Source organism: Tachysurus vachellii, chromosome 18 (genome assembly GCF_030014155.1).
Source record: "Tachysurus vachellii isolate PV-2020 chromosome 18, HZAU_Pvac_v1, whole genome shotgun sequence".
Lineage (NCBI taxonomy): Eukaryota > Metazoa > Chordata > Actinopteri > Siluriformes > Bagridae > Tachysurus > Tachysurus vachellii.
In genome coordinates, this window is record NC_083477.1 from 18,167,474 (window position 1) to 18,186,239 (window position 18,766).

At 36.4% G+C, this 18,766-nt stretch overlaps 2 protein-coding genes across 2 annotated transcripts in view; both read left to right on the forward strand.

Annotated features, from left to right (window-relative positions):
- The window catches only part of LOC132861210 (uncharacterized), a 192,152-nt gene extending 178,604 nt beyond the window's left edge, over window positions 1-13,548 (forward strand). Inside the window, exons 12-16 of the mRNA XM_060892620.1 lie at window positions 9,411-9,538; window positions 10,081-10,239; window positions 10,564-10,665; window positions 11,061-11,141; window positions 11,853-13,548. Coding sequence (XP_060748603.1) covers window positions 9,411-9,538; window positions 10,081-10,239; window positions 10,564-10,665; window positions 11,061-11,141; window positions 11,853-12,040 — 658 coding nt within the window. The 3' untranslated portion in view covers window positions 12,041-13,548. The remainder of the gene's footprint in view (window positions 1-9,410; window positions 9,539-10,080; window positions 10,240-10,563; window positions 10,666-11,060; window positions 11,142-11,852) is intronic.
- On the forward strand, window positions 136-2,755 carry LOC132861213 (uncharacterized). Its single transcript, XM_060892628.1, has 6 exons — window positions 136-268; window positions 648-989; window positions 1,107-1,346; window positions 1,500-1,526; window positions 1,815-1,910; window positions 2,058-2,755. The coding sequence occupies exons 1-6, from the start codon at window positions 178-180 to the stop codon at window positions 2,072-2,074; spliced, it is 813 nt and encodes a 270-aa protein (XP_060748611.1). The 5' UTR covers window positions 136-177; the 3' UTR covers window positions 2,075-2,755.
- Window positions 13,549-18,766: the final 5,218 nt, after the last annotated feature.

Here is an 18,766-nt window from a genome sequence, read left to right on the forward strand (position 1 = left end):
AGAAAATGAGTGAGTGAGTTCTTCAGCGATCTTGATAAACACTGTGTATCGATTTCCTTGTTGCACAATCACTTCCTCACTTCCTACTGTAATTCTCAGAACAGTGATAATCTTGATATAAAATGAACTTTGTCACTTTTGTTTCTCATTACTTAAAAGATCTACCAGAGCTACCAGATGGAGAAAGAGCGAGGTGACGGTCCTGTGGACAAAATGAGATTCCGGGTACTCTTTGGGATCCTGTGGTTATTCACAGGAGGTTCCTCAGGTAGGTTTCCTCTGAATGCACATTTCATTTTGTGTATTACATTTTAATGCCTTATGAAATGAAAATTGTAAGAATGTAAGTGGAATTAATTGATCAGGAGGAAAAAGTGCAAATATACTTTGAACAAATGCATTTTGAGACAATTTGTCTCTACTAAAGAATTTGGAGAAAGTACATTGGATACACACATAGAACATAATTTAGGCTGATTTTTAGTGATTTTACCGAATACATGCACTTATTTACAGCATCCAATCATCCTTGGAAATTTTCCAATCATTAAATTCATGCTACTGGTATATGGTAAGCTATTTAAGTGCCACAATGGTTTGTTTCAGTGTCCGAATTATTTTTTTCTTTCTTTCTTTTTTTCCGGCAGGTTTTCTGCATCAGGATCCTGTTGTCTGTAAATTTACGCATTCTGTACCTACTGAGTGTTATGCAGCTCAGGGACAACGACTGCACCTGCAAATGGTTGAAGAGGACAGGTTTTCCCTCATACTGAGTAACAATCCATCTACCAATCATTTTATTTTAAAATATACAAAAACCCAACTTAACCAACCCAAACCAGACTCCTCAAGATGGCAGTTTGTTAGAGATAATAAAACTATGATACTAAACTGTACAGAGAGAAGTGACTCTGGGAAATACACTTTAGTCGTCAATGATGAAGACTGGAATATTAAAACATTTTATAATCTCCAGCTGAAGATTGAAGGTATGAACACATCAGTTCTAATCACAGCACAGAGCATGCGACTACTTTAACAGTAGCCTAATTGTTGACAGACGTTATGTGATAATTCCTCCTGAGGTGTTTTTCTCTAATCTGCAGCTGAGGTGTCCTCAGTTAAAGTGTCATATAGCTGCTTGTCCCCTGGGATCCGGAAAGTGTCCTGTTCTGCTGATGGAGACAACCTGCACTTTAGCTGGACTTCAGATTTAAAGCTGTTCACTCGACTAGAGGATGGAAACAGCAGTTTGCTCCTGGAACAAAACCATGGAAACGTCACCTGTCATGTAGAAAATCATGTCAGCAGTGTGCAACGTTCCACTGAACTCCATCCATGTCTCGGTGAGTCTTTTTTAAATAATGAATAGAAGAAGCAAAAATGATCTCTAATCTTCATAACAATCTAGGGTCTACATACATTCTAACATCCATCTAACCTGACGGTATGTGACTCAAACCGATACTGCTTATTGTGTTTGTCTTCTTTTTCTGCAGAGACCAGTTTCACCCAGTATAATATTGGTAGGTACCTTATCTCCACTTATCTCTACCTTATCGAAGTCTGTGCTAATTTCCTTCCTGCGACTAATGACTACTTACTTACTGACCAAAAGCCACTAGTGCACAATGAAGTAGAGTGATGATGTTGTAAGATACAAATATAGAGTCATGTAGATGTACATTACTTATGACAAAAACTTGAGCTTCAGGCAGGTTAACAAAACACATGACTACAAATTGACTGAATGCATAACCAGTTAAGCTCAAGCTCTCTCTCTCTCTCTCTCTCTCTCTCTCTCTCTCTCTCAGATTTCATGGTGTTTGTGACTGTGTGGCTCTTTGAAATAATCATTCTACTGTCACTGTTTTACATCTATGCCAGAATCTACAGGAGAAGATTTGATCGTAAGGCTTTGATACATACTATCTTAGAAAATCTTAGTCCATATACAAGTGTGTTAAAATGTAAAGACAGAACAGCATCAGTAGCTGTTTAACTCTTCTGTGGTGATGTAACTGCAGTGTTGACCTGAGTGTTATTTCCTTCTACAGATAAGGAAACACTGTAAACCTGGATTAGGAACAGAAAAAACAGTTTACGGTTACTGCCATCAATACAACACGATACAATACAATACAACAGCCTCAGAATTGCCTATAATAATCTATATAAATATGAGAACAAAATCCTGCAAGTCAAAAACAGGCATTAACTAAACTATAAGACATGATGAGATATTCACATTGAGCATTATTTTAAAAAGTAGACATGTTGTAAATGTGTTAAATAATAATAATTAAAAAAAAAATGGACATTTTAGACACAGTCATATCATGAGGTTTCATCACCTGTTCCTAATGTTGTCATTATCTTCATTGTATTTAAGTGAGCCGCGTTGATGAATGCAGCGCGGAATCATTAGTTGCGTTATACCCGGTGTCATGTCTAGTCTCTGTTAAGTGTCGTCATCTGTTTTATTTCAGTTCTCGTCATGTTTTTGTACCTGTCTTCATGAGTTATTAAACCCCCTTTCATTTGAAGCTATCCTGCCTACGGGTCTGTCTCCTTCCAGCCACCGGCTGTGACAGTGCCAAGGTCTAGAAACAAACACACTCAATGAGCAGGATGGTCCTCCATGTTGTGTTTCAGTGACTGAGTCATGTCTTGAAGAATTTGTGTTTTGTTTATTTCGTATCATTTCCAAGTTACGTTGTGTTCTTAAACATTTTTCAATAATGTTAATAAAAACAAGGACTGTTTAATCCTGCACTTGGGCCTGATTAGCGGTGTTTCTCTGAACTCGTGAGAATTTGGTAATCACTCCTCTCTGTACTGTTTAGTATCATAGTTTTATTATCGTTAACAAACTGCCATCTTGAGGAATTTGGTTTGGGAAGGTTAAGTTGGGTTTTTGTATATTTTAAAAATGAAATGATTAGTAGATGTATTATCACTCAGTATTAGGTAAAACCTGTCCTCCTCAACCATTTGCAGGGTTAGTTATTGTCCCTGAGCTGCATAACACTCAGTATGTACAGAATATGTAAATTTACAAAAAAAAAAAAAAATTTGGACATTGAAACAAACTTGACATGTAAATTTCATTCAAATTGGCCAAGTTCTAGAGACAATCACACTAAATGGGCAGGAACGTAAATAATCTCTATTTCTCATGTCACAGAACAGATAAATAAAATAGCGCCATTGAATGTACAGTCTGTATTGACCGTTGTATGGTATAATAAGAAGATCTGTAAAGGCATGTACACATATAATAGCAGCAGTTGGTGGTAGCATGTAGCATTAAATTGTGATGTGGGAAAACAGCATATAAACAGTGGTTACATAAGTGGTGCTGTAACTATGTATACTGAGAGAGATGGGGGGGGGGGTGATTTTTCTTTTTTTTTGTACATCAAAATACAATAATGCAAGATAACTAAATCCAGAATGAGCAGGGCTCAAGTTTTGAAGACAGGCAAGAATGACATATTATAAATATGTCTAGACGAAACACCCCCATTAAATTTATGACATAAAACATTCCAAAACTTAATATTTGAATTAGAGAAGACATTAAATTATACAATGTAGTGCTGGTGGTTAGTAGCCTTATTTTTCTGAGATTTAATTACACAAAATTTATGATGAATCCATTATTTTATAAAATGTCATAAAGCCGGGGTTCCCTGGCACCGACTCAGGGCCCCCGATTTGAGAACCACTGGCCTTGACTACTTGTTCTGAGCAGGTGTTGTCAGTGAACAGGCTGTAAAACTGTTGGCTAAGTTACAGACACTCATGAGAAACTGATGCTGATTATCTGGGAAACATCTCTAACAGCAGTCAAAATGTCATTGTTCACAAGTTGTGAATTTTTTGTAACATTAAATCAGGAGATCATGACTCTGTGCCCAAAGTGATGGTGAACAATTCTAGGATATGATTTTTTCATTGGTTGTTGCGTTAAATCTTACCCAGATACAATAGTGCTAATTTCTGATTGGCTATTGTGTAGCCTGTTTTTTGATTGGCTGATAAGTATCAGGCTTGACTAAGAGCCCCAGGGAAGACGCGCTTGATTCCTGCCCGGTTCAATAGAGACAGCGGTGCGGACTGATACATTTTGGACGCTGCGGCATATTAAATATATGATAAATAGTAAGTTTTTCTGCGTGAGAAATACAATGTGTGGTGGGAGAACGTGACAAAAGACCGACATGAGTGTCTGTCACTCTCAATGCGTGTCTCAGGGTGAGGTGTGAGCCACCAGGTATCTGAGCCACGTGATTCCGTGTTTTTTTTTTTGTTTTTTTTTTGGTATTTAATTTTTCTTTTAATAAATAGGAACAATAAAAAAGTAATGATCAAAAATATTTCGCGACCGCTAGTTTGAGAATCGTTATATTTGAGGTATTTATTTATTTATTTTTACCTGGCAACCGGATATTGCGTCATTTTTCACCAACATACCACTAGAGGGCTCTATCCCTTAAATTCTAGGACGACTCGTCGGTCGTTGCATTCATTTTATTACCATTCATTCATTCATTCATTCATTCATTTTCTACCGCTTATCCAAACTACCTCGGGTCACGGGGAGCCTGTGCTTATCTCAGGCGTCATCGGGCATCAAGGCAGGATACACCCTGGACGGAGTGCCAACCCATCACGGCACACACACACACGCACTCATTCACTCACACAATCACACACTATGGACAATTTTCCAGAGATGCCAATCAACCTACCATGCATGTCTTTGGACCGGGGGAGGAAACCGGAGTACCCGGAGGAAACCCCCAAGGCACAGGGAGAACATGCAAACTCCACACACACAAGGCGGAGGCGGGAATCGAACCCCCAAACCTGGAGGTGTGAGGCGAACGTGCTAACCACTAAGCCACCGTGCCCCCTCATTTTATTACCAAATTAATATATTTCTCTCACATAATTGCCATTTTCAGAATTTTTTATGATTCTATCGGTCATGATTTAATTCAAATTCTGATTCTGGCTTCAAGTTTCAATTCCACTGAGGAAAAATGTGACTGAAAAGACTCCATTTTTAATTTTATGAAGCAAACAATGCTATTGTTTGGTAATGCATAAAGCTATTATTGTAAAAAAAAAGAATAATAAAATAAAATGCTACTACGGAAGCGTATTGCATTTACTTGAGTAAAAAAAAAATCTACTCTGTTTTTCTGAATTAACGACTTAATTTTTCAGGAAAAAAATTTTTTTACTCTGTTTTTCTGAATTAACGACTTACTTATCTCAAAATTATGAGATAATTTTTCAGGAAAGAAAAATTTTTTGCTCTGTTTTTCTGAATTAACGACTTAATGTGGATTGCGTGGAAGTAAACATGTCCCGCCTTTCAAGTTTAATCCGGTTTTATTTTACTTTGGGTTTGAGACATTGGGAGATACGGCTGTCTTTAATTAATATAAATGGTGTTGTTATTAGTGCATCAACTTTGCGCAGACACCTCAAGACTTTGCGCCTGTTCAGACGAAAAGAACATTCTGATCTGCTTGACGTTGCTGTGTTTCTATATCAGTTGAACCGATATGGTATGCTTCACGGTAGCCGTATCACCATTCGTGAAAACCCGTCGATTGCACCATTCATGCAGATCCCATATGGTTTGAGTTTATCATATGAATCAACATGCCATAAAAAGTTCGGGCCTGGATTATGATACAAACGTCGCCGAAGACGATTCCGGCGCCTCAGTTGCACTCCATGGAGATCCAGTATTTTCAACAATTGCCTGATTGTCTCTTGTGTCACCACATAGCCAGCCTGAATGCATTTCAGATGCATCATCTTATATCCGTGAAGCATACCATATCGGTTCAACTGATTAAACTTGAAAGGCGGGACATGTTTACTTCCATGCAATCCACATTAAGTCGTTAATTCAGAAAAACAGAGCAAAAAAATGTTTTTCCTGAAAAATTATCTCATAATTTTGAGATAATTAAGTCGTTAATTCAGAAAAACAGAGCAAAATTTTTTTTTTCCTGAAAAATTATCTTATAATTTTGAGATAAGTAAGTCGTTAATTCAGAAAAACAGAGCAAAAAAATTTTTTTCCTGAAAAATTATCTCATAATTTTGAGATAAGTAAGTCGTTAATTCAGAAAAACAGAGCAAATTTTTTTTTTTCCTGAAAAATTATCTTATAATTTTGAGATAAGTAAGTCGTTAATTCAGAAAAACAGAGCAAAAAAATGTTTTTCCTGAAAAATTAAGTCGTTAATTCAGAAAAACAGAGTAGATTTTTTTTTACTCAAGTGAATGCAATACGCTTCCGTATGCTACAGAGTTTTTACACAAAACTCGAATAAAATACAAAAACACTACAGGTTCAAAATATCTTAAATAAATGGAGTTTAATTTCTCCGAAAATTGGAATAAATTCTGCCTCAGGTTCAGTGGTAAACTCTCCAAAAGTCAATGTTAAAATAACTATAGCTCATAACTGAGTCTAGCCATGATTCAGTGGGTGACATTTAATCACAGGACATGCTGTATTTCTACCCTTTGGGTCATTTTTAGTTCAAAAGAAAGAAAATAAAAAGCCCAGAAAGGGAACTACTGTTTATAGCTGCTACAAATCGGGCTGAAGTGGTGTGAACGTGACATTCATTACACGGCATTAATAGTATTACAAATGGAGAAAGGTCATGGCGTTTTTAATACATGAAAAACATTCTATGACGAATGCAAACACTTTGCAAGATAATCATCAATGAACTTTTGTTTCTCTGTTAATTTCTTAATCCTAACCCTGTTTTTAGAAATTAATTAAGCAAAATGTAAAGCGCTCTGTAAAATATAATTTTATCAAAGGTTTTTTGGATAAAACCTATTTGAAAGTTGTTGACGCACTTAATAAGAGAAGAATGTGTTAGTTTTCCTCAGTGTGCTGGGTTTACTACAGACATGTTAAATGCAATTTCTATTGAAACTAAATGTAACATTCTGTCCATTTCCTTAGGAGAGAAAACAGGAAGTGGGCATTGCAGAAATCTTACTTCCTCTTTTTCACCTCACAAGAGTATTATTTGTCATGTAAAACGTTACAGTTTCAGCCTGTCTGTGTGTGTGTGCTGGTGTCAGTCTAAGTGTAAATATCTTCAGTTAGTGAACAGGTTCAGAGAGAACAACACTGTGTTCGTTTCCCTTCAGTATGTTTGTGGGTTTCTGGATGTTTTGAACTCTTTTTTCTGGACTTCTCTGAACAAAAATGCAGATCGTCTTTGGGATCCTGCTGATGTTCACAGGAGCTGCTTCGGGTAGGTGTGCTCCGGAAACACAGTTTATTTATGCTAGAATAAGGTTCTTTTTACCTGTACAGTTCTGACTGGTTTTCTAAGTGCTCGTCTGATTGAAATAGTGAAGAGGTGTTTCAACATAAATAAATATTGTTGAAAATATAAAAAGAAAGTACATATTCTATATTCATATTTTATTTGAGATTTTATAGAATATATTATTCTAAAAAATAATGGAAATAAATATGTCATGGTATAGAACTAATAAATGACAGGGAGGCATTTTATAAAGGATCAAATTAGATACAACATTCATCAGCAAATACAACGAAAATGGGACTGGAAAACATTGTGTAATAAGTTGATAATGGATCTTTGCTCTTCCACTGTGTGTTGATATCATTTAATGTAATTAAGATTTTAATATAATTCATTTGGCTCATCTCTTGTTGAGACTATAGTACAGCGTATACTCATGATCTCTCATCTGCTTTTTAAAGTTGTAATTAATTATACATGTCATAATTTATATATATCATAAAGTACTGACTTCCTGCTCTTGTGTTATAACAGTCAAGTTTACACAGATCAGAGGTGTGTTTCAGTTTACAATAATATTAACAGAATGCTGATGATTTTTTCTTCCTCTGCAGGTTCACTGTTTCAGGATCATGTTTGTAGATTTAATCAGAGTAATCAGTGTTATGTAGCTGTGGGACAACGACTGCAACTGCAAATGCCCTGGGAGGATGGGTTTGTCCTACAGGCCACTAGTGTAATTTTAAGATATAGAAAAACCCAAAGTTCCCCACCAACAACAGATTTTCCAAGATGGCAGTTTGTTAATGATAATAAAACTATGATACTAACCAGTGCAGAGAGGAGCGACTCTGGAACATACACTTTAAACATCTTTGATGTAGACGGGAGAAGTAAAGGCAGTTATACTCTAAAGGTGAACATTGAAGGTAGGACCACACAACCTCTAATCACATCACACAGCACACTACAACATTTACTGTACATGTTATTTGATAAATGTATAGAATATAACCATTCAAGTTTAATTGTGTATGCAAAATGCGCGTATGCAAAATGTGCCCTAAAGTAAGGGAGACGAGCTGGTCTAACCTTTAATAAACAGCCATTTTCTCTCTCTCTCTCTCTCTCTCTCTCTCTCTCTCTCTCTCTCTCCCTCTCTCTCTCTCTCTCTCTCTCTCACACACACACATGCACACCCACACACACAAAGAGGTCATACAACAAAGACTCTATCCATAAAATGTTATCTGAATTTTTGATTTATATAAATCTTTGTATAATATTAAACTTTTGTATTATGCTTCTTATGTTCTGTAAAGCTGCTTTGAGACAATGTCCATTGTTAGAGAACAATACATTTAATTATAATGCGTTGTGTCTAATTCTAGATTCTGATTTTTCAGACATTGTTTTCAATCTTTTTTAAACCTCTGTCACAGGAATAAACATCTGGTAAAAGGAACCAAGTTGTTTTCCAGATGTTGGAACCCAATTAATGCAGCTGTAAATTAATGCACTTTCTTTAAAATGCTTGTCTTTTATTTATTTATTTATTTATTTATTTATTTATTTATTTATCCTTAGCAAACATGTAATTGTTAGGTGTAGTGTTAGAGGAATAAAACACTTCAGGACACTGTTATAGGAAAATAATTCACTTTTTTTATGTCTGTCCTTACATAAATAACAGTATTCACACCAACCCTAATAATTCCTAAATGTCCTCTATTAACAAGATATAAATCCTTGCTCTGTACTTGTTAATCATCAAGTTTAACTAGCAATATACAGCAAGAGAACTAGGGAGGCAGGGAAACCAGATCTCTGACCTGCAGTATTTACACCTGTAAGAGGTTGTAAAGTAAGATTGAGTGTGAGATAATACTGGAGAAAAGCAGGAATGGGGAATATAAGCAGGGCTTGTAAACAATAATAATTTTATTTCTTTAATCTCTAATCTACAGCTCAGGTGTCCTCAGTGAAAGTGTCCTACAGCTGCTTGTCTCCTGGAGTCATGAAAGTGAACTGTTCTGCTGATGGAGACAACCTTCACTTCAACTGGACTTCTGACTTTAACACACTCCCTCAACTGGAGAACGGGACCAGCACTGTTACACTGGAACGTGTAGGAAATCTCACCTGCCATGTAGAAAATAACGTCAGCCGTGACCACGATACTGCTGAACTCCACCAATGTCCTGGTGAGTCTGTCTTTTATAAAGAATGATTTATCAGTAGCATGAACAACAATGACGAAAATCTTATTTTTAACTTCTCTGTGTTACATTATGGAGGATGCCCTGGGACATCTCTGGTTAAGAAGATTAGAAAATAATACTAATTAATAATAAATAAGTATGAAAGAATAAGAATTTGCACAATGTGATGACATGAATAGCATTTTAGTGTTTTTCCAGCATCTCTAAAATCCATAGAGGGATACGGATATTTGGAGCACTAGTCATATACAGATACAAAGAATATCCTCATTGTCTTAGACCTCTTAGATATCCAGTTACCCATAGGCGTCTATACTGTACACGGAGGAACATTTTCATCACAGCAGTGACACTGACACGTAAAATATTGTGATGTTTCATGCTGGTACTAGCTTATGAGGTCCTACAGTGTTCAAGGCAATAAGCTGGTGACTCATTATATATGTTTTTTGTTTTGTTTCAATCTGTAGCTTGTCATTAGAGTGCTAGTGTGCTAGTGATGCTTCATTGATGTGCATTCACAGAGACCACAACAACTACGACTTCAACAGTGGAAAACAACTGGAGCAGTTCAATATCTTCCCTTGGTACGAATTCCACAGTAAGCCACAATGAGACTAACAGCTGCAATCAAACTCTAACCACGATCCCCCCAAGCTTCATTAATAGCTTTGAGTTTCTAAGTAAGTCAATAATGCCATGACATGCACTACTAAAATAAAGAAGAAGTACATATGTACTACTCTTCTATATATATCTGTTTTATATATATATATATATATATATATATATATATATATATATATATATATATATATATATATATATAATGAAACCAAGCGCTAACTATGTCTGTACTGAGCTAAAAGCTTGTTTGCTTTTATTCTTACTGACATCATTATCGTTGTTGTTATGTCATGCCATGGATTTCTCTCCACTCCAAGTGTTTTTTGACTGTTGTTTTTTTTTTGTTTTTTTTTCTTTTTTCACTCTTTTTTTTTTTGCAGAATTAATTTTTGCTATCCTGGGCTCAATTTGTGTGGTTTTGATCATCTTATCCATCTTCGCATTCTACACGTACAAGAAGACACACGGCCCTAAGAACAAAGGTCAGAAGATTGCAGTTTTTTTTTTCAGGGCTTTACTTATTAGATGAGCGAAGATTGTTATGATGTATACTCACTAGCCATGTTAGACATAGAAACGTGTGTGCAGTCATCTAGTCAGCCAGTCATGTGGCAGCAGTGTGCTGCGTAAAGTCATTCACGTATTGGAATAAAACATCATTCGGTGTAAACTTTACACTCTCTTCACTGACCATAAGCTTTTTGAGATACTTTATCCAGCCCATCTGGCAATTTGGTCAAAGTCATATTTTTAAGGTCGCATTTTTGTGAGTTTTATTCATTTTAGCTACTGCCTTTTCTACAGAGCTGCTTTTCTACAGCTCTATGAAGATTAATACCGCTTTAAAAGATTTGTCAGTTTGTTTGTTTTTTTACAGCTGCTTCTCAGGATGACGGCGTGCTGTACGCACACATCAACCATTCAGCCGCAAACAACACAGAGACCAGAGCCAGGACATGTAAGACTTTTACACACTTTATTGACTGAACAAACTGCAGATCAAACTCTGTATGAATTTAACTACAGGAATGCATAAAATTTTAACGAGGAGCTTGCCTTGACTTTCGGTTCTAACTAATCAAGGAAGGAAGTAATTACGCATGGCTTCAGTTTTATCTGAAGTTGATCAATTTGAAGTTTTGTTCCTCAATTTGAAGCTCATTTCCACACCAATTTTATCTTCAGCAGATTTCTTATCTACGTTTTTTTATCTTTACTTTTTGTCTATTAATAACAATAATAATAATAATAATAATAAAAAACTTAAGCACACTTCATTATACTGCAACCTATTATATAGTTACGATCTACCCGTGTGTCTGAAAACCACATAAACCTCATGAACTGGCCCAGTTCTGTGTTTATCTGCTCACAGCGAAGCTTCAGATTTTTGCTCTGAGGTGATAGGAGTGGAACCAGTTGTGGTTCACCACAATTTTGTGACGCGTTGAGAATGATCATACTTTTAAATAGTGGTCTCTTTGAGTTCAGAGTCTCAAACCCGAACTAAATGTAAAATGAATTTAAAAAAAATACAGAGTACAGAACAGGATATGTTTATTTATATTTACAGTATACGTGTAAAATGTGGCCTTTCTTCAGCATTTTATCACGAAACCTTGATCACATAGCAATTTCGAGCATAACATGTGGTTTTCTTGTGGTCCAGCTCGAGCTCAGGTCGAGGATGTGGAGTACGCCACTGTGGTTCCTCGAGCCAGCAAAAAGAAGCCGAAGAAGTACGAGGAGGAGGTGCAGTACGGCGAGCTGGTGTTTAACACTCCTGCCAAAAATCCCCGGCAGACACCCAAAGTGGAAGACGACTGCGTGTACTCACAGGTCCAGCGTGGATTGTGAGGTACGCTGAGATGGGACGAGAGCATTTTATATATTTTTATACAGCATCAACATAGAGCTAGAATATCTAAATAATCGAAAAATAATAGCTTTTAAAATTCTTTACTATATTTAACAGTTAAAGAATTATTCTAAAAGAGGAAGTAGCTAGTGTAGACTTTCCACCCATACACACTCATCTCTGTCCCAAAAATAAAACCTCACGAACCATGAACATATTTGAATATTTAAGTACTGCATGACTTTGTTCATTCCTTTTCAGTTCAATGTTCATGTTCAAATCTTCCAGCGAAAGAAATTATTTAAAAAAAAAAAAAAAAAGAAAATTGGTACAAAATATCGTCTGTCATCTGTTCACCCCTTTTCACATCGGTGCCTTTAGTAAGAGCTGAAAATGTCTTTCTGTTTAATGATATGATGTCAGATATCAGGGTTTACGAATTAAACAGCGTATTTTCACCGGTTTTGTGATAACAACATAAAACGATCTTCAGAAATGGTGTTTGTTTTATCACATAAGTAAGGAATAAATTGCTAGGGGAATCGTCTCAGCAATGACTTTTTTCTTAATTAAAGACTTGTACTTTTTGTAAAAAAGTACTTTTTTTATATTTTTTCCATCTTTTTTATCTATTAAGCGATGTCTTTATGATTTACAAAGAAAACAGCCACAACTTGCTCGGATTATTACAAACAGACTCAAACTACTGATACATGTTTTATCTAACTAGCCATAACTCGGAAACCACCAGGTCAAGGCTAAAGGAAAGAGTGTGTGTGTGTGTGTGTGTGTGTGTGTGTGTGTGTGTGTGTGTGTGTGTGTGTGTGTGTCAATAGCAAAAAACTATTTATTATTATACTCGGATTATGTCGAGTACAATACAAAACCAATTCAGAAATCAAGCGGATAAAAGGAATTAAAAATGTTGGTTGCTTTTAGTTAAATGCTGTTTGATTTTTTAGCTGTACATATTTATTTATTTTTTTTACGCTTTTGCCATTTGGTTCCAAACGAATATACATTTGCTGTAATTGTTTTATGTGGAACAAAAAGTAAAAAAAAAAAAGGAACAACAGGAACTAAAATGGATCAAATATTCCCCTTAAACTTGAAATCTGCTTTTGGGACATTATTTATTTATTTTATTTTATTTTTTTAAAGAAAAGGAGAAATCAGTAGTTTTATTATTAGCAGTATTTTCTGTCAGTATTGTTTCTTAGATGTAGGAAAAATAACCATGGTGTGTGAGTTTTGATTTTTGTGCTTGTGTAAGTGAAAAAAAGTGGAAGTCTGAGTTGCTTCATTTTCACTAACACAATTTCTGCTTCTCTGTCACGAGCGTCTTTATAAAAAAGACAATGTCTTGTCTCTGTGGTTGGCTTGTGGTAATTGGAGACATGTGATTATGCAAAACTTCTTTTCTACTTTTTAATAGTAATTTTTTAATAGTAACTTTTTTTAAAAATGTAAATGGAGTAAATAAATGATTTTTCAGCTGTTGTGTAAACGAGTGGTGCTTCAATGGTGTTGACTGAAATGTCTTTTATCGTGTTTGGAAGAAATGTTAGGATGCTTATTCATGTACTGCTCTGTACTGGGGGGCACGGTGGCTTAGTGGTTATCACGTTCGCCTCACACCTCCAGGGTTGGGGGTACGATTCCCGCCTCCTCCTCCGGGTACTCCGGTTTCCTCCCCCGGTCCAAAGACATGCATGGTAGGTTGATTGGCATCTCTGGAAAATTGTCCATAGTGCGTGAGTGAATGAGAGTGTGTGTGCCCTGTGATGGGTTGGCACTCCGTCCAGGGTGTATCCTGCCTTGATGCCCGATGACGCCTGAGATAGGCACAGGCTCCCCGTGACCCGAGGTAGTTCGGATAAGCGGTAGAAAATGAATGAATGAATGAATGAATGTATGAATGAATGAATGCTCTATACTGTAGAAATGACCAACTAAATAGATGCATAGTGTTCAGGTTGCTGCACTTACTATATGTAATAATAAAAATAATAATCATTAATAATAATTAATAATGAGAGCATTTAACAGACTAACCTTGCAGATAAAACTACCGTCAGAGCTGCTGACCAATCAGAATCGAGCATTCTGCACTAGTGCAAAAAAAAATGCTTTATTGTTCGTCATATCATTAAAAACATATTAAAAGCAATTTTTATACTGTAGTAAGATTTGGCAAAATGTAAATTATTGCATTCAAGAACAATTCCACCTTCTCATAGGAGAAGAAAAAATACAAAACAATTACTGTACATGACTAATACGGCTGCCCTCATGAGTAAGGGTGTGACTATTAAGATGAAACAGTGGTCTCAAACTGTCAGAGCTGTTTAGGAACAAATTGTTAAGTCGCTACAAAAACAGACAGGCACACAACCATAGAAATTCATGCAAATTAATGAGTCCGTGAACATCACATCTATTAGAAAATGACCCTCGGAAGCACTGACTCCCGCGGGTGTAAAGACGACAGCTTCCTTCTTCCAGGAGGCATCACAGCGACTTTATTTCCATGCAGATCGTTAAAAAAAACCTTGACACATGTCTGTTAATCAGAAGGTTGATAGTTTGAACCCCAGTACTGCCAAGCTGCCAATGTTGGGCCCTTGAGCAAAGCCCTTAACTTTCACTTGTCCTTAGCTAGGAAAAGAATTCCACTTTGCTGTAATGTATATGTGACAAATAAAGCTGCCTTCATCACAGAATTGATTTAATTTATAATGTCACACTCCACTTTAGTGGCTAAAGGCTTATATGAATATAGTCATTGAGGGTCTTGTTTTGAGAATTTGCATTTTTTCCATAACCTTTCCTTTAGTTTAGCTTTAGTTGCTCTGTATATTTACCTCTTTACCAGTGATATAATACTTCATTTCTTTACAGTGATTAAAAACAGATGCCACATAACTTTTTTCTATCATGAGCTGTGCAGTTAACATTTTTCACACCATGCATTCGCTGTGCATTTCACAGTGTGCTTGTTTAAGCAGTTTCACTTCCAGCTCATCGTACCGCATCTTCTTACACCGAATATGTGAAAACTTTTTTTTATCTTACTTCCTCATGCTGAAATTATTTACAACCATATCTTATCTAACTAGCCATTACTCGGAAACCACCAGGTCAAGGCTAAAGGAAAGAGTGTGTGTGATTAACTTTTCATAAATGCTAGCTAGCTGGAAAATCCATGTGATTTTCCACTTCCTGCCTCTGGATGAACTGATTGCTGGTGGCCTCAAACTGTTGGCTAATAGTTCATGGGGAAGACATTTTCTACCATTGTCTTAGGTGTTAACCCCAGACACATGACCACATGACTTCGTTTTAACCCTTTGGGTCAGTTTAAGGTTCAACTGAAGTGACAAGATAATGGGAAGTATAAAAAATTAACATCACTGAATAAAAAGCCAATCGTTGAAACAATAACAGCACTTTGTAATCATTTCCTAATGATAAAAAAAAAAAATTATTTTGCTAATAATTTATAGTTTCTGGACTTTTATTTACAAACAAGACAAAATACAAGTCCATAGCCTGGTTTACTACGTATATAAAATACAATTGATACATAAATGATTGAATTTTTTAGAATATGGTTCCTCAGATTGATCACCACCTCTATTTAGCATTGGCGTATAAAGCACGGTCATGTTAGCTGGCTAAATAGCTTAGCTAAGGGCCTTTATACACCTGGTCACGTCATGTGTTTTCTCTGATCCGATAGCTATCTGATTTGTTAAAACTGTTCCATTTACATTAGGCCACATAAATGCGTCTCGGCGAATCGGATATCAATCCGATCTTTCTACTCCCGCCCAAAATGCAAATATATTTTATCTCATTTCCAGGGTAATTGAAATGGAACACGCTTTGGTGTATGCATTTTTTTTTTTTCAGAATGCCATCAAAAAGAAGACGGAAAAACTTGTTATGATGGTTATGCTACAAAAAACAGCATTTACATTTATTTATTTCTGGCACGATGCACGACGTGAGTCACTTGCGAGTGATGTACTTCCGTTTGGGAGGAGTATAGCGCTGACGTATGTGGCTTGAACAACCACATTCATTTACACCTGTCCAGTTTCATCTGAAATGCGTCCCAGACCACCTCCTGAAGTGGTTTGAACGATCGGATTTATATCCGTCTCGAAAAAGTTTCGGAGGGCATTTAGACCTGGTCTTTTTACCATCGGATAGCTATCTGATCACAGAAAACGCATGAAGTGACCAGGTGTAAAAACCCCCTAAATGTTGTTGAGGTTTTCTTCCTTAATGGATGGACCTTAATGGATTTGCACTTAATACACACTACTTCATGTTGCAATGCATTTTAGGAGTGCAGTATAGCAAACGACTATAAAAGAAAGACTGTATCTCAGCAGAAAGGTGCCTGAATTCTTGTCTGTAGCGTAATTTTTTTAAAATAGATATTTAAAACAAAACCTCATGCAACTCAATTTTGCCAAACAAAACGTCGCAAATGTTACGTATACTCGCCGGCCACATTATAAAGATCTGTCATTTCTAATCAGAAATTTAATCTAATCTGTTGAATTTGTCTTCAATCGACACATTCATGCATCCTCAAGTCTAAACTCTATATTTATGTAGATTTTTGCATGAAAGTCTCAAGAGATCATTTGTTTCCAAAAGCAGTCTGTCATGCACTAATAACCATGCAAGATCAGACAGAGTTTTTTCCCACGTTGCCCTATTTGTGTTTGCCATAATGTAGACCTAGCAAGAGAAAATAAATATGCTAACCAGACTCAAATAATAGACACAGTTAGACGTTTTGCATAGTTAGGAGAAAATAATAATTGTATACTTGTATGTTTCTCTGTATTAACGCCGTTACCTACATCCATAGCTGGTTATACATTATGGCATTAGCTTAAAATGTTTCCAGGCAGCGTATGATAATGCAGACTACATCATTAAAGAAGAAATGGCTCTGAATACTTTATACTGGATAATTAATTCAATTTCTTTCTAATTATTTAATCAACGAACCAATGTATCATCCACCATCAGAATGGAAGGAAAGTTATTATTACCCTTTCTATAACAGCTGATCTCTTTGGATTTTGCACACAAGCAACAGAAAAGCAGAAGTCCACAACAGGCTCCACGTCTTTCAGCTAAGAACAGAAATCCGAAGCAGCTCTGGACACAGATTCAACAAAATGATGAGTCTGATGAAGTCGTGGCCTAATGGTTAGAGAGTCTGACTCCTAACCCTGAGGTTGTGGGTTTGAGTCTCGGGCTAGCCACGACTGAGGTGCCCTTGAGCAAGGCACCAAACCCCCCCCAATGCTCCCTGGGCACCGCAGCATAAATGGGTTCACGGTGTGTGTGTTCACTGCTGTGTGTGTGCACTTTGGATGGGTTAAATGCAGAGAACAAATTCTGAGTATGGGTCACCATACTCTCTGAGACACGTGTGGTGTATATCAAGAGGCAGGTACATAGATGTAACAACTGCTAACAGGGAGCAACAAAAGAACATCGACATAGACTAAGTATGAAACCAAATGAAATAAAATTTTATTTGTCACATACACAACTAAAATTTGATTTGATTTGATTTGATTTCATACTTAGTCTATGTCGATGTTCTTTTGTTGAGACATGCAAACCAAGAGTAAAGCTTTGCCAGTGGACCATAAAGGGTTACCGTTCTATATTGTTGCTTAGAAAAACCTCAAATTTAATCTGAATCCTTTCTTATCAAGAGATAAACTTAACATTAATGGTAACTGCTAAATTCTAAATATTGTACAGAATATAAATCGAATGGAATTCAAGGCCAATTTTCAAGCTCACAAATGTAGAGACTTTGAAGATGGAGGTGGGGATATCCTGGAAATTATTCATTGTGGTTACAAGGGAAGTGAAACAAAACCATGTGACCTGATCTGGACTCGTTAACACTCCTCATCAAAGCTATACTACTCAGTCCAGGTGTTCCTCCAGCTGTTGAGCAGCTTCTCAATTCTGCTGCAGAAGTGAAGGCAGATGCAAGGGTAGAAGGTTTAACACTTAATAACTAGAAGAACTATCAGAGACTGGGAAAGAACACACAACTACAACACAATGGCTTGGTTTAACTAAGCATGAAAACTAAAATGAATTACAGTGCAAACTTTTACCGTAGTAATGCTCCAAAACACGGAACTTAAATAGGTTGACTAATTATAGAATGGAAAATCAAAGGAGAAAATAGAGCAGACGAGACAAGAAATGAACTGAAAACTGAATGACTGAATAACTGAATAATAATTGCCCTCTAGTGGTAATGGGAGGAATTGTCTGGTGATCATGACAATTACGGCACTGCATTACACAAAATTCAAATTTTATTTGTCACATGCATAAGCATACAGAGTATGACATGTAGTCAGATGTGCTTTAGGACTCTTCCTTATTGAAGTAACTAGAAACATGAGGAAAAATGTATGTATATATACATACTACTCCACGATCCTTCTAACAATATAACCATCTCCCTCATCTGTATATGTCCAAACCATCTCAATCTATTCTTTCTGACCTTGTCCCTAAAACAGCCAACCTGAGCTGTCCCTTTGATGTGCTCGTTCCTAATCCTGTCCATCCTCATCACTCCTAAAGAGAACCTCATCATCCTCATCTCTGCTACCTCCATCACTGCCTCATGTCTTTTCCTCACCACTACAGTCTCT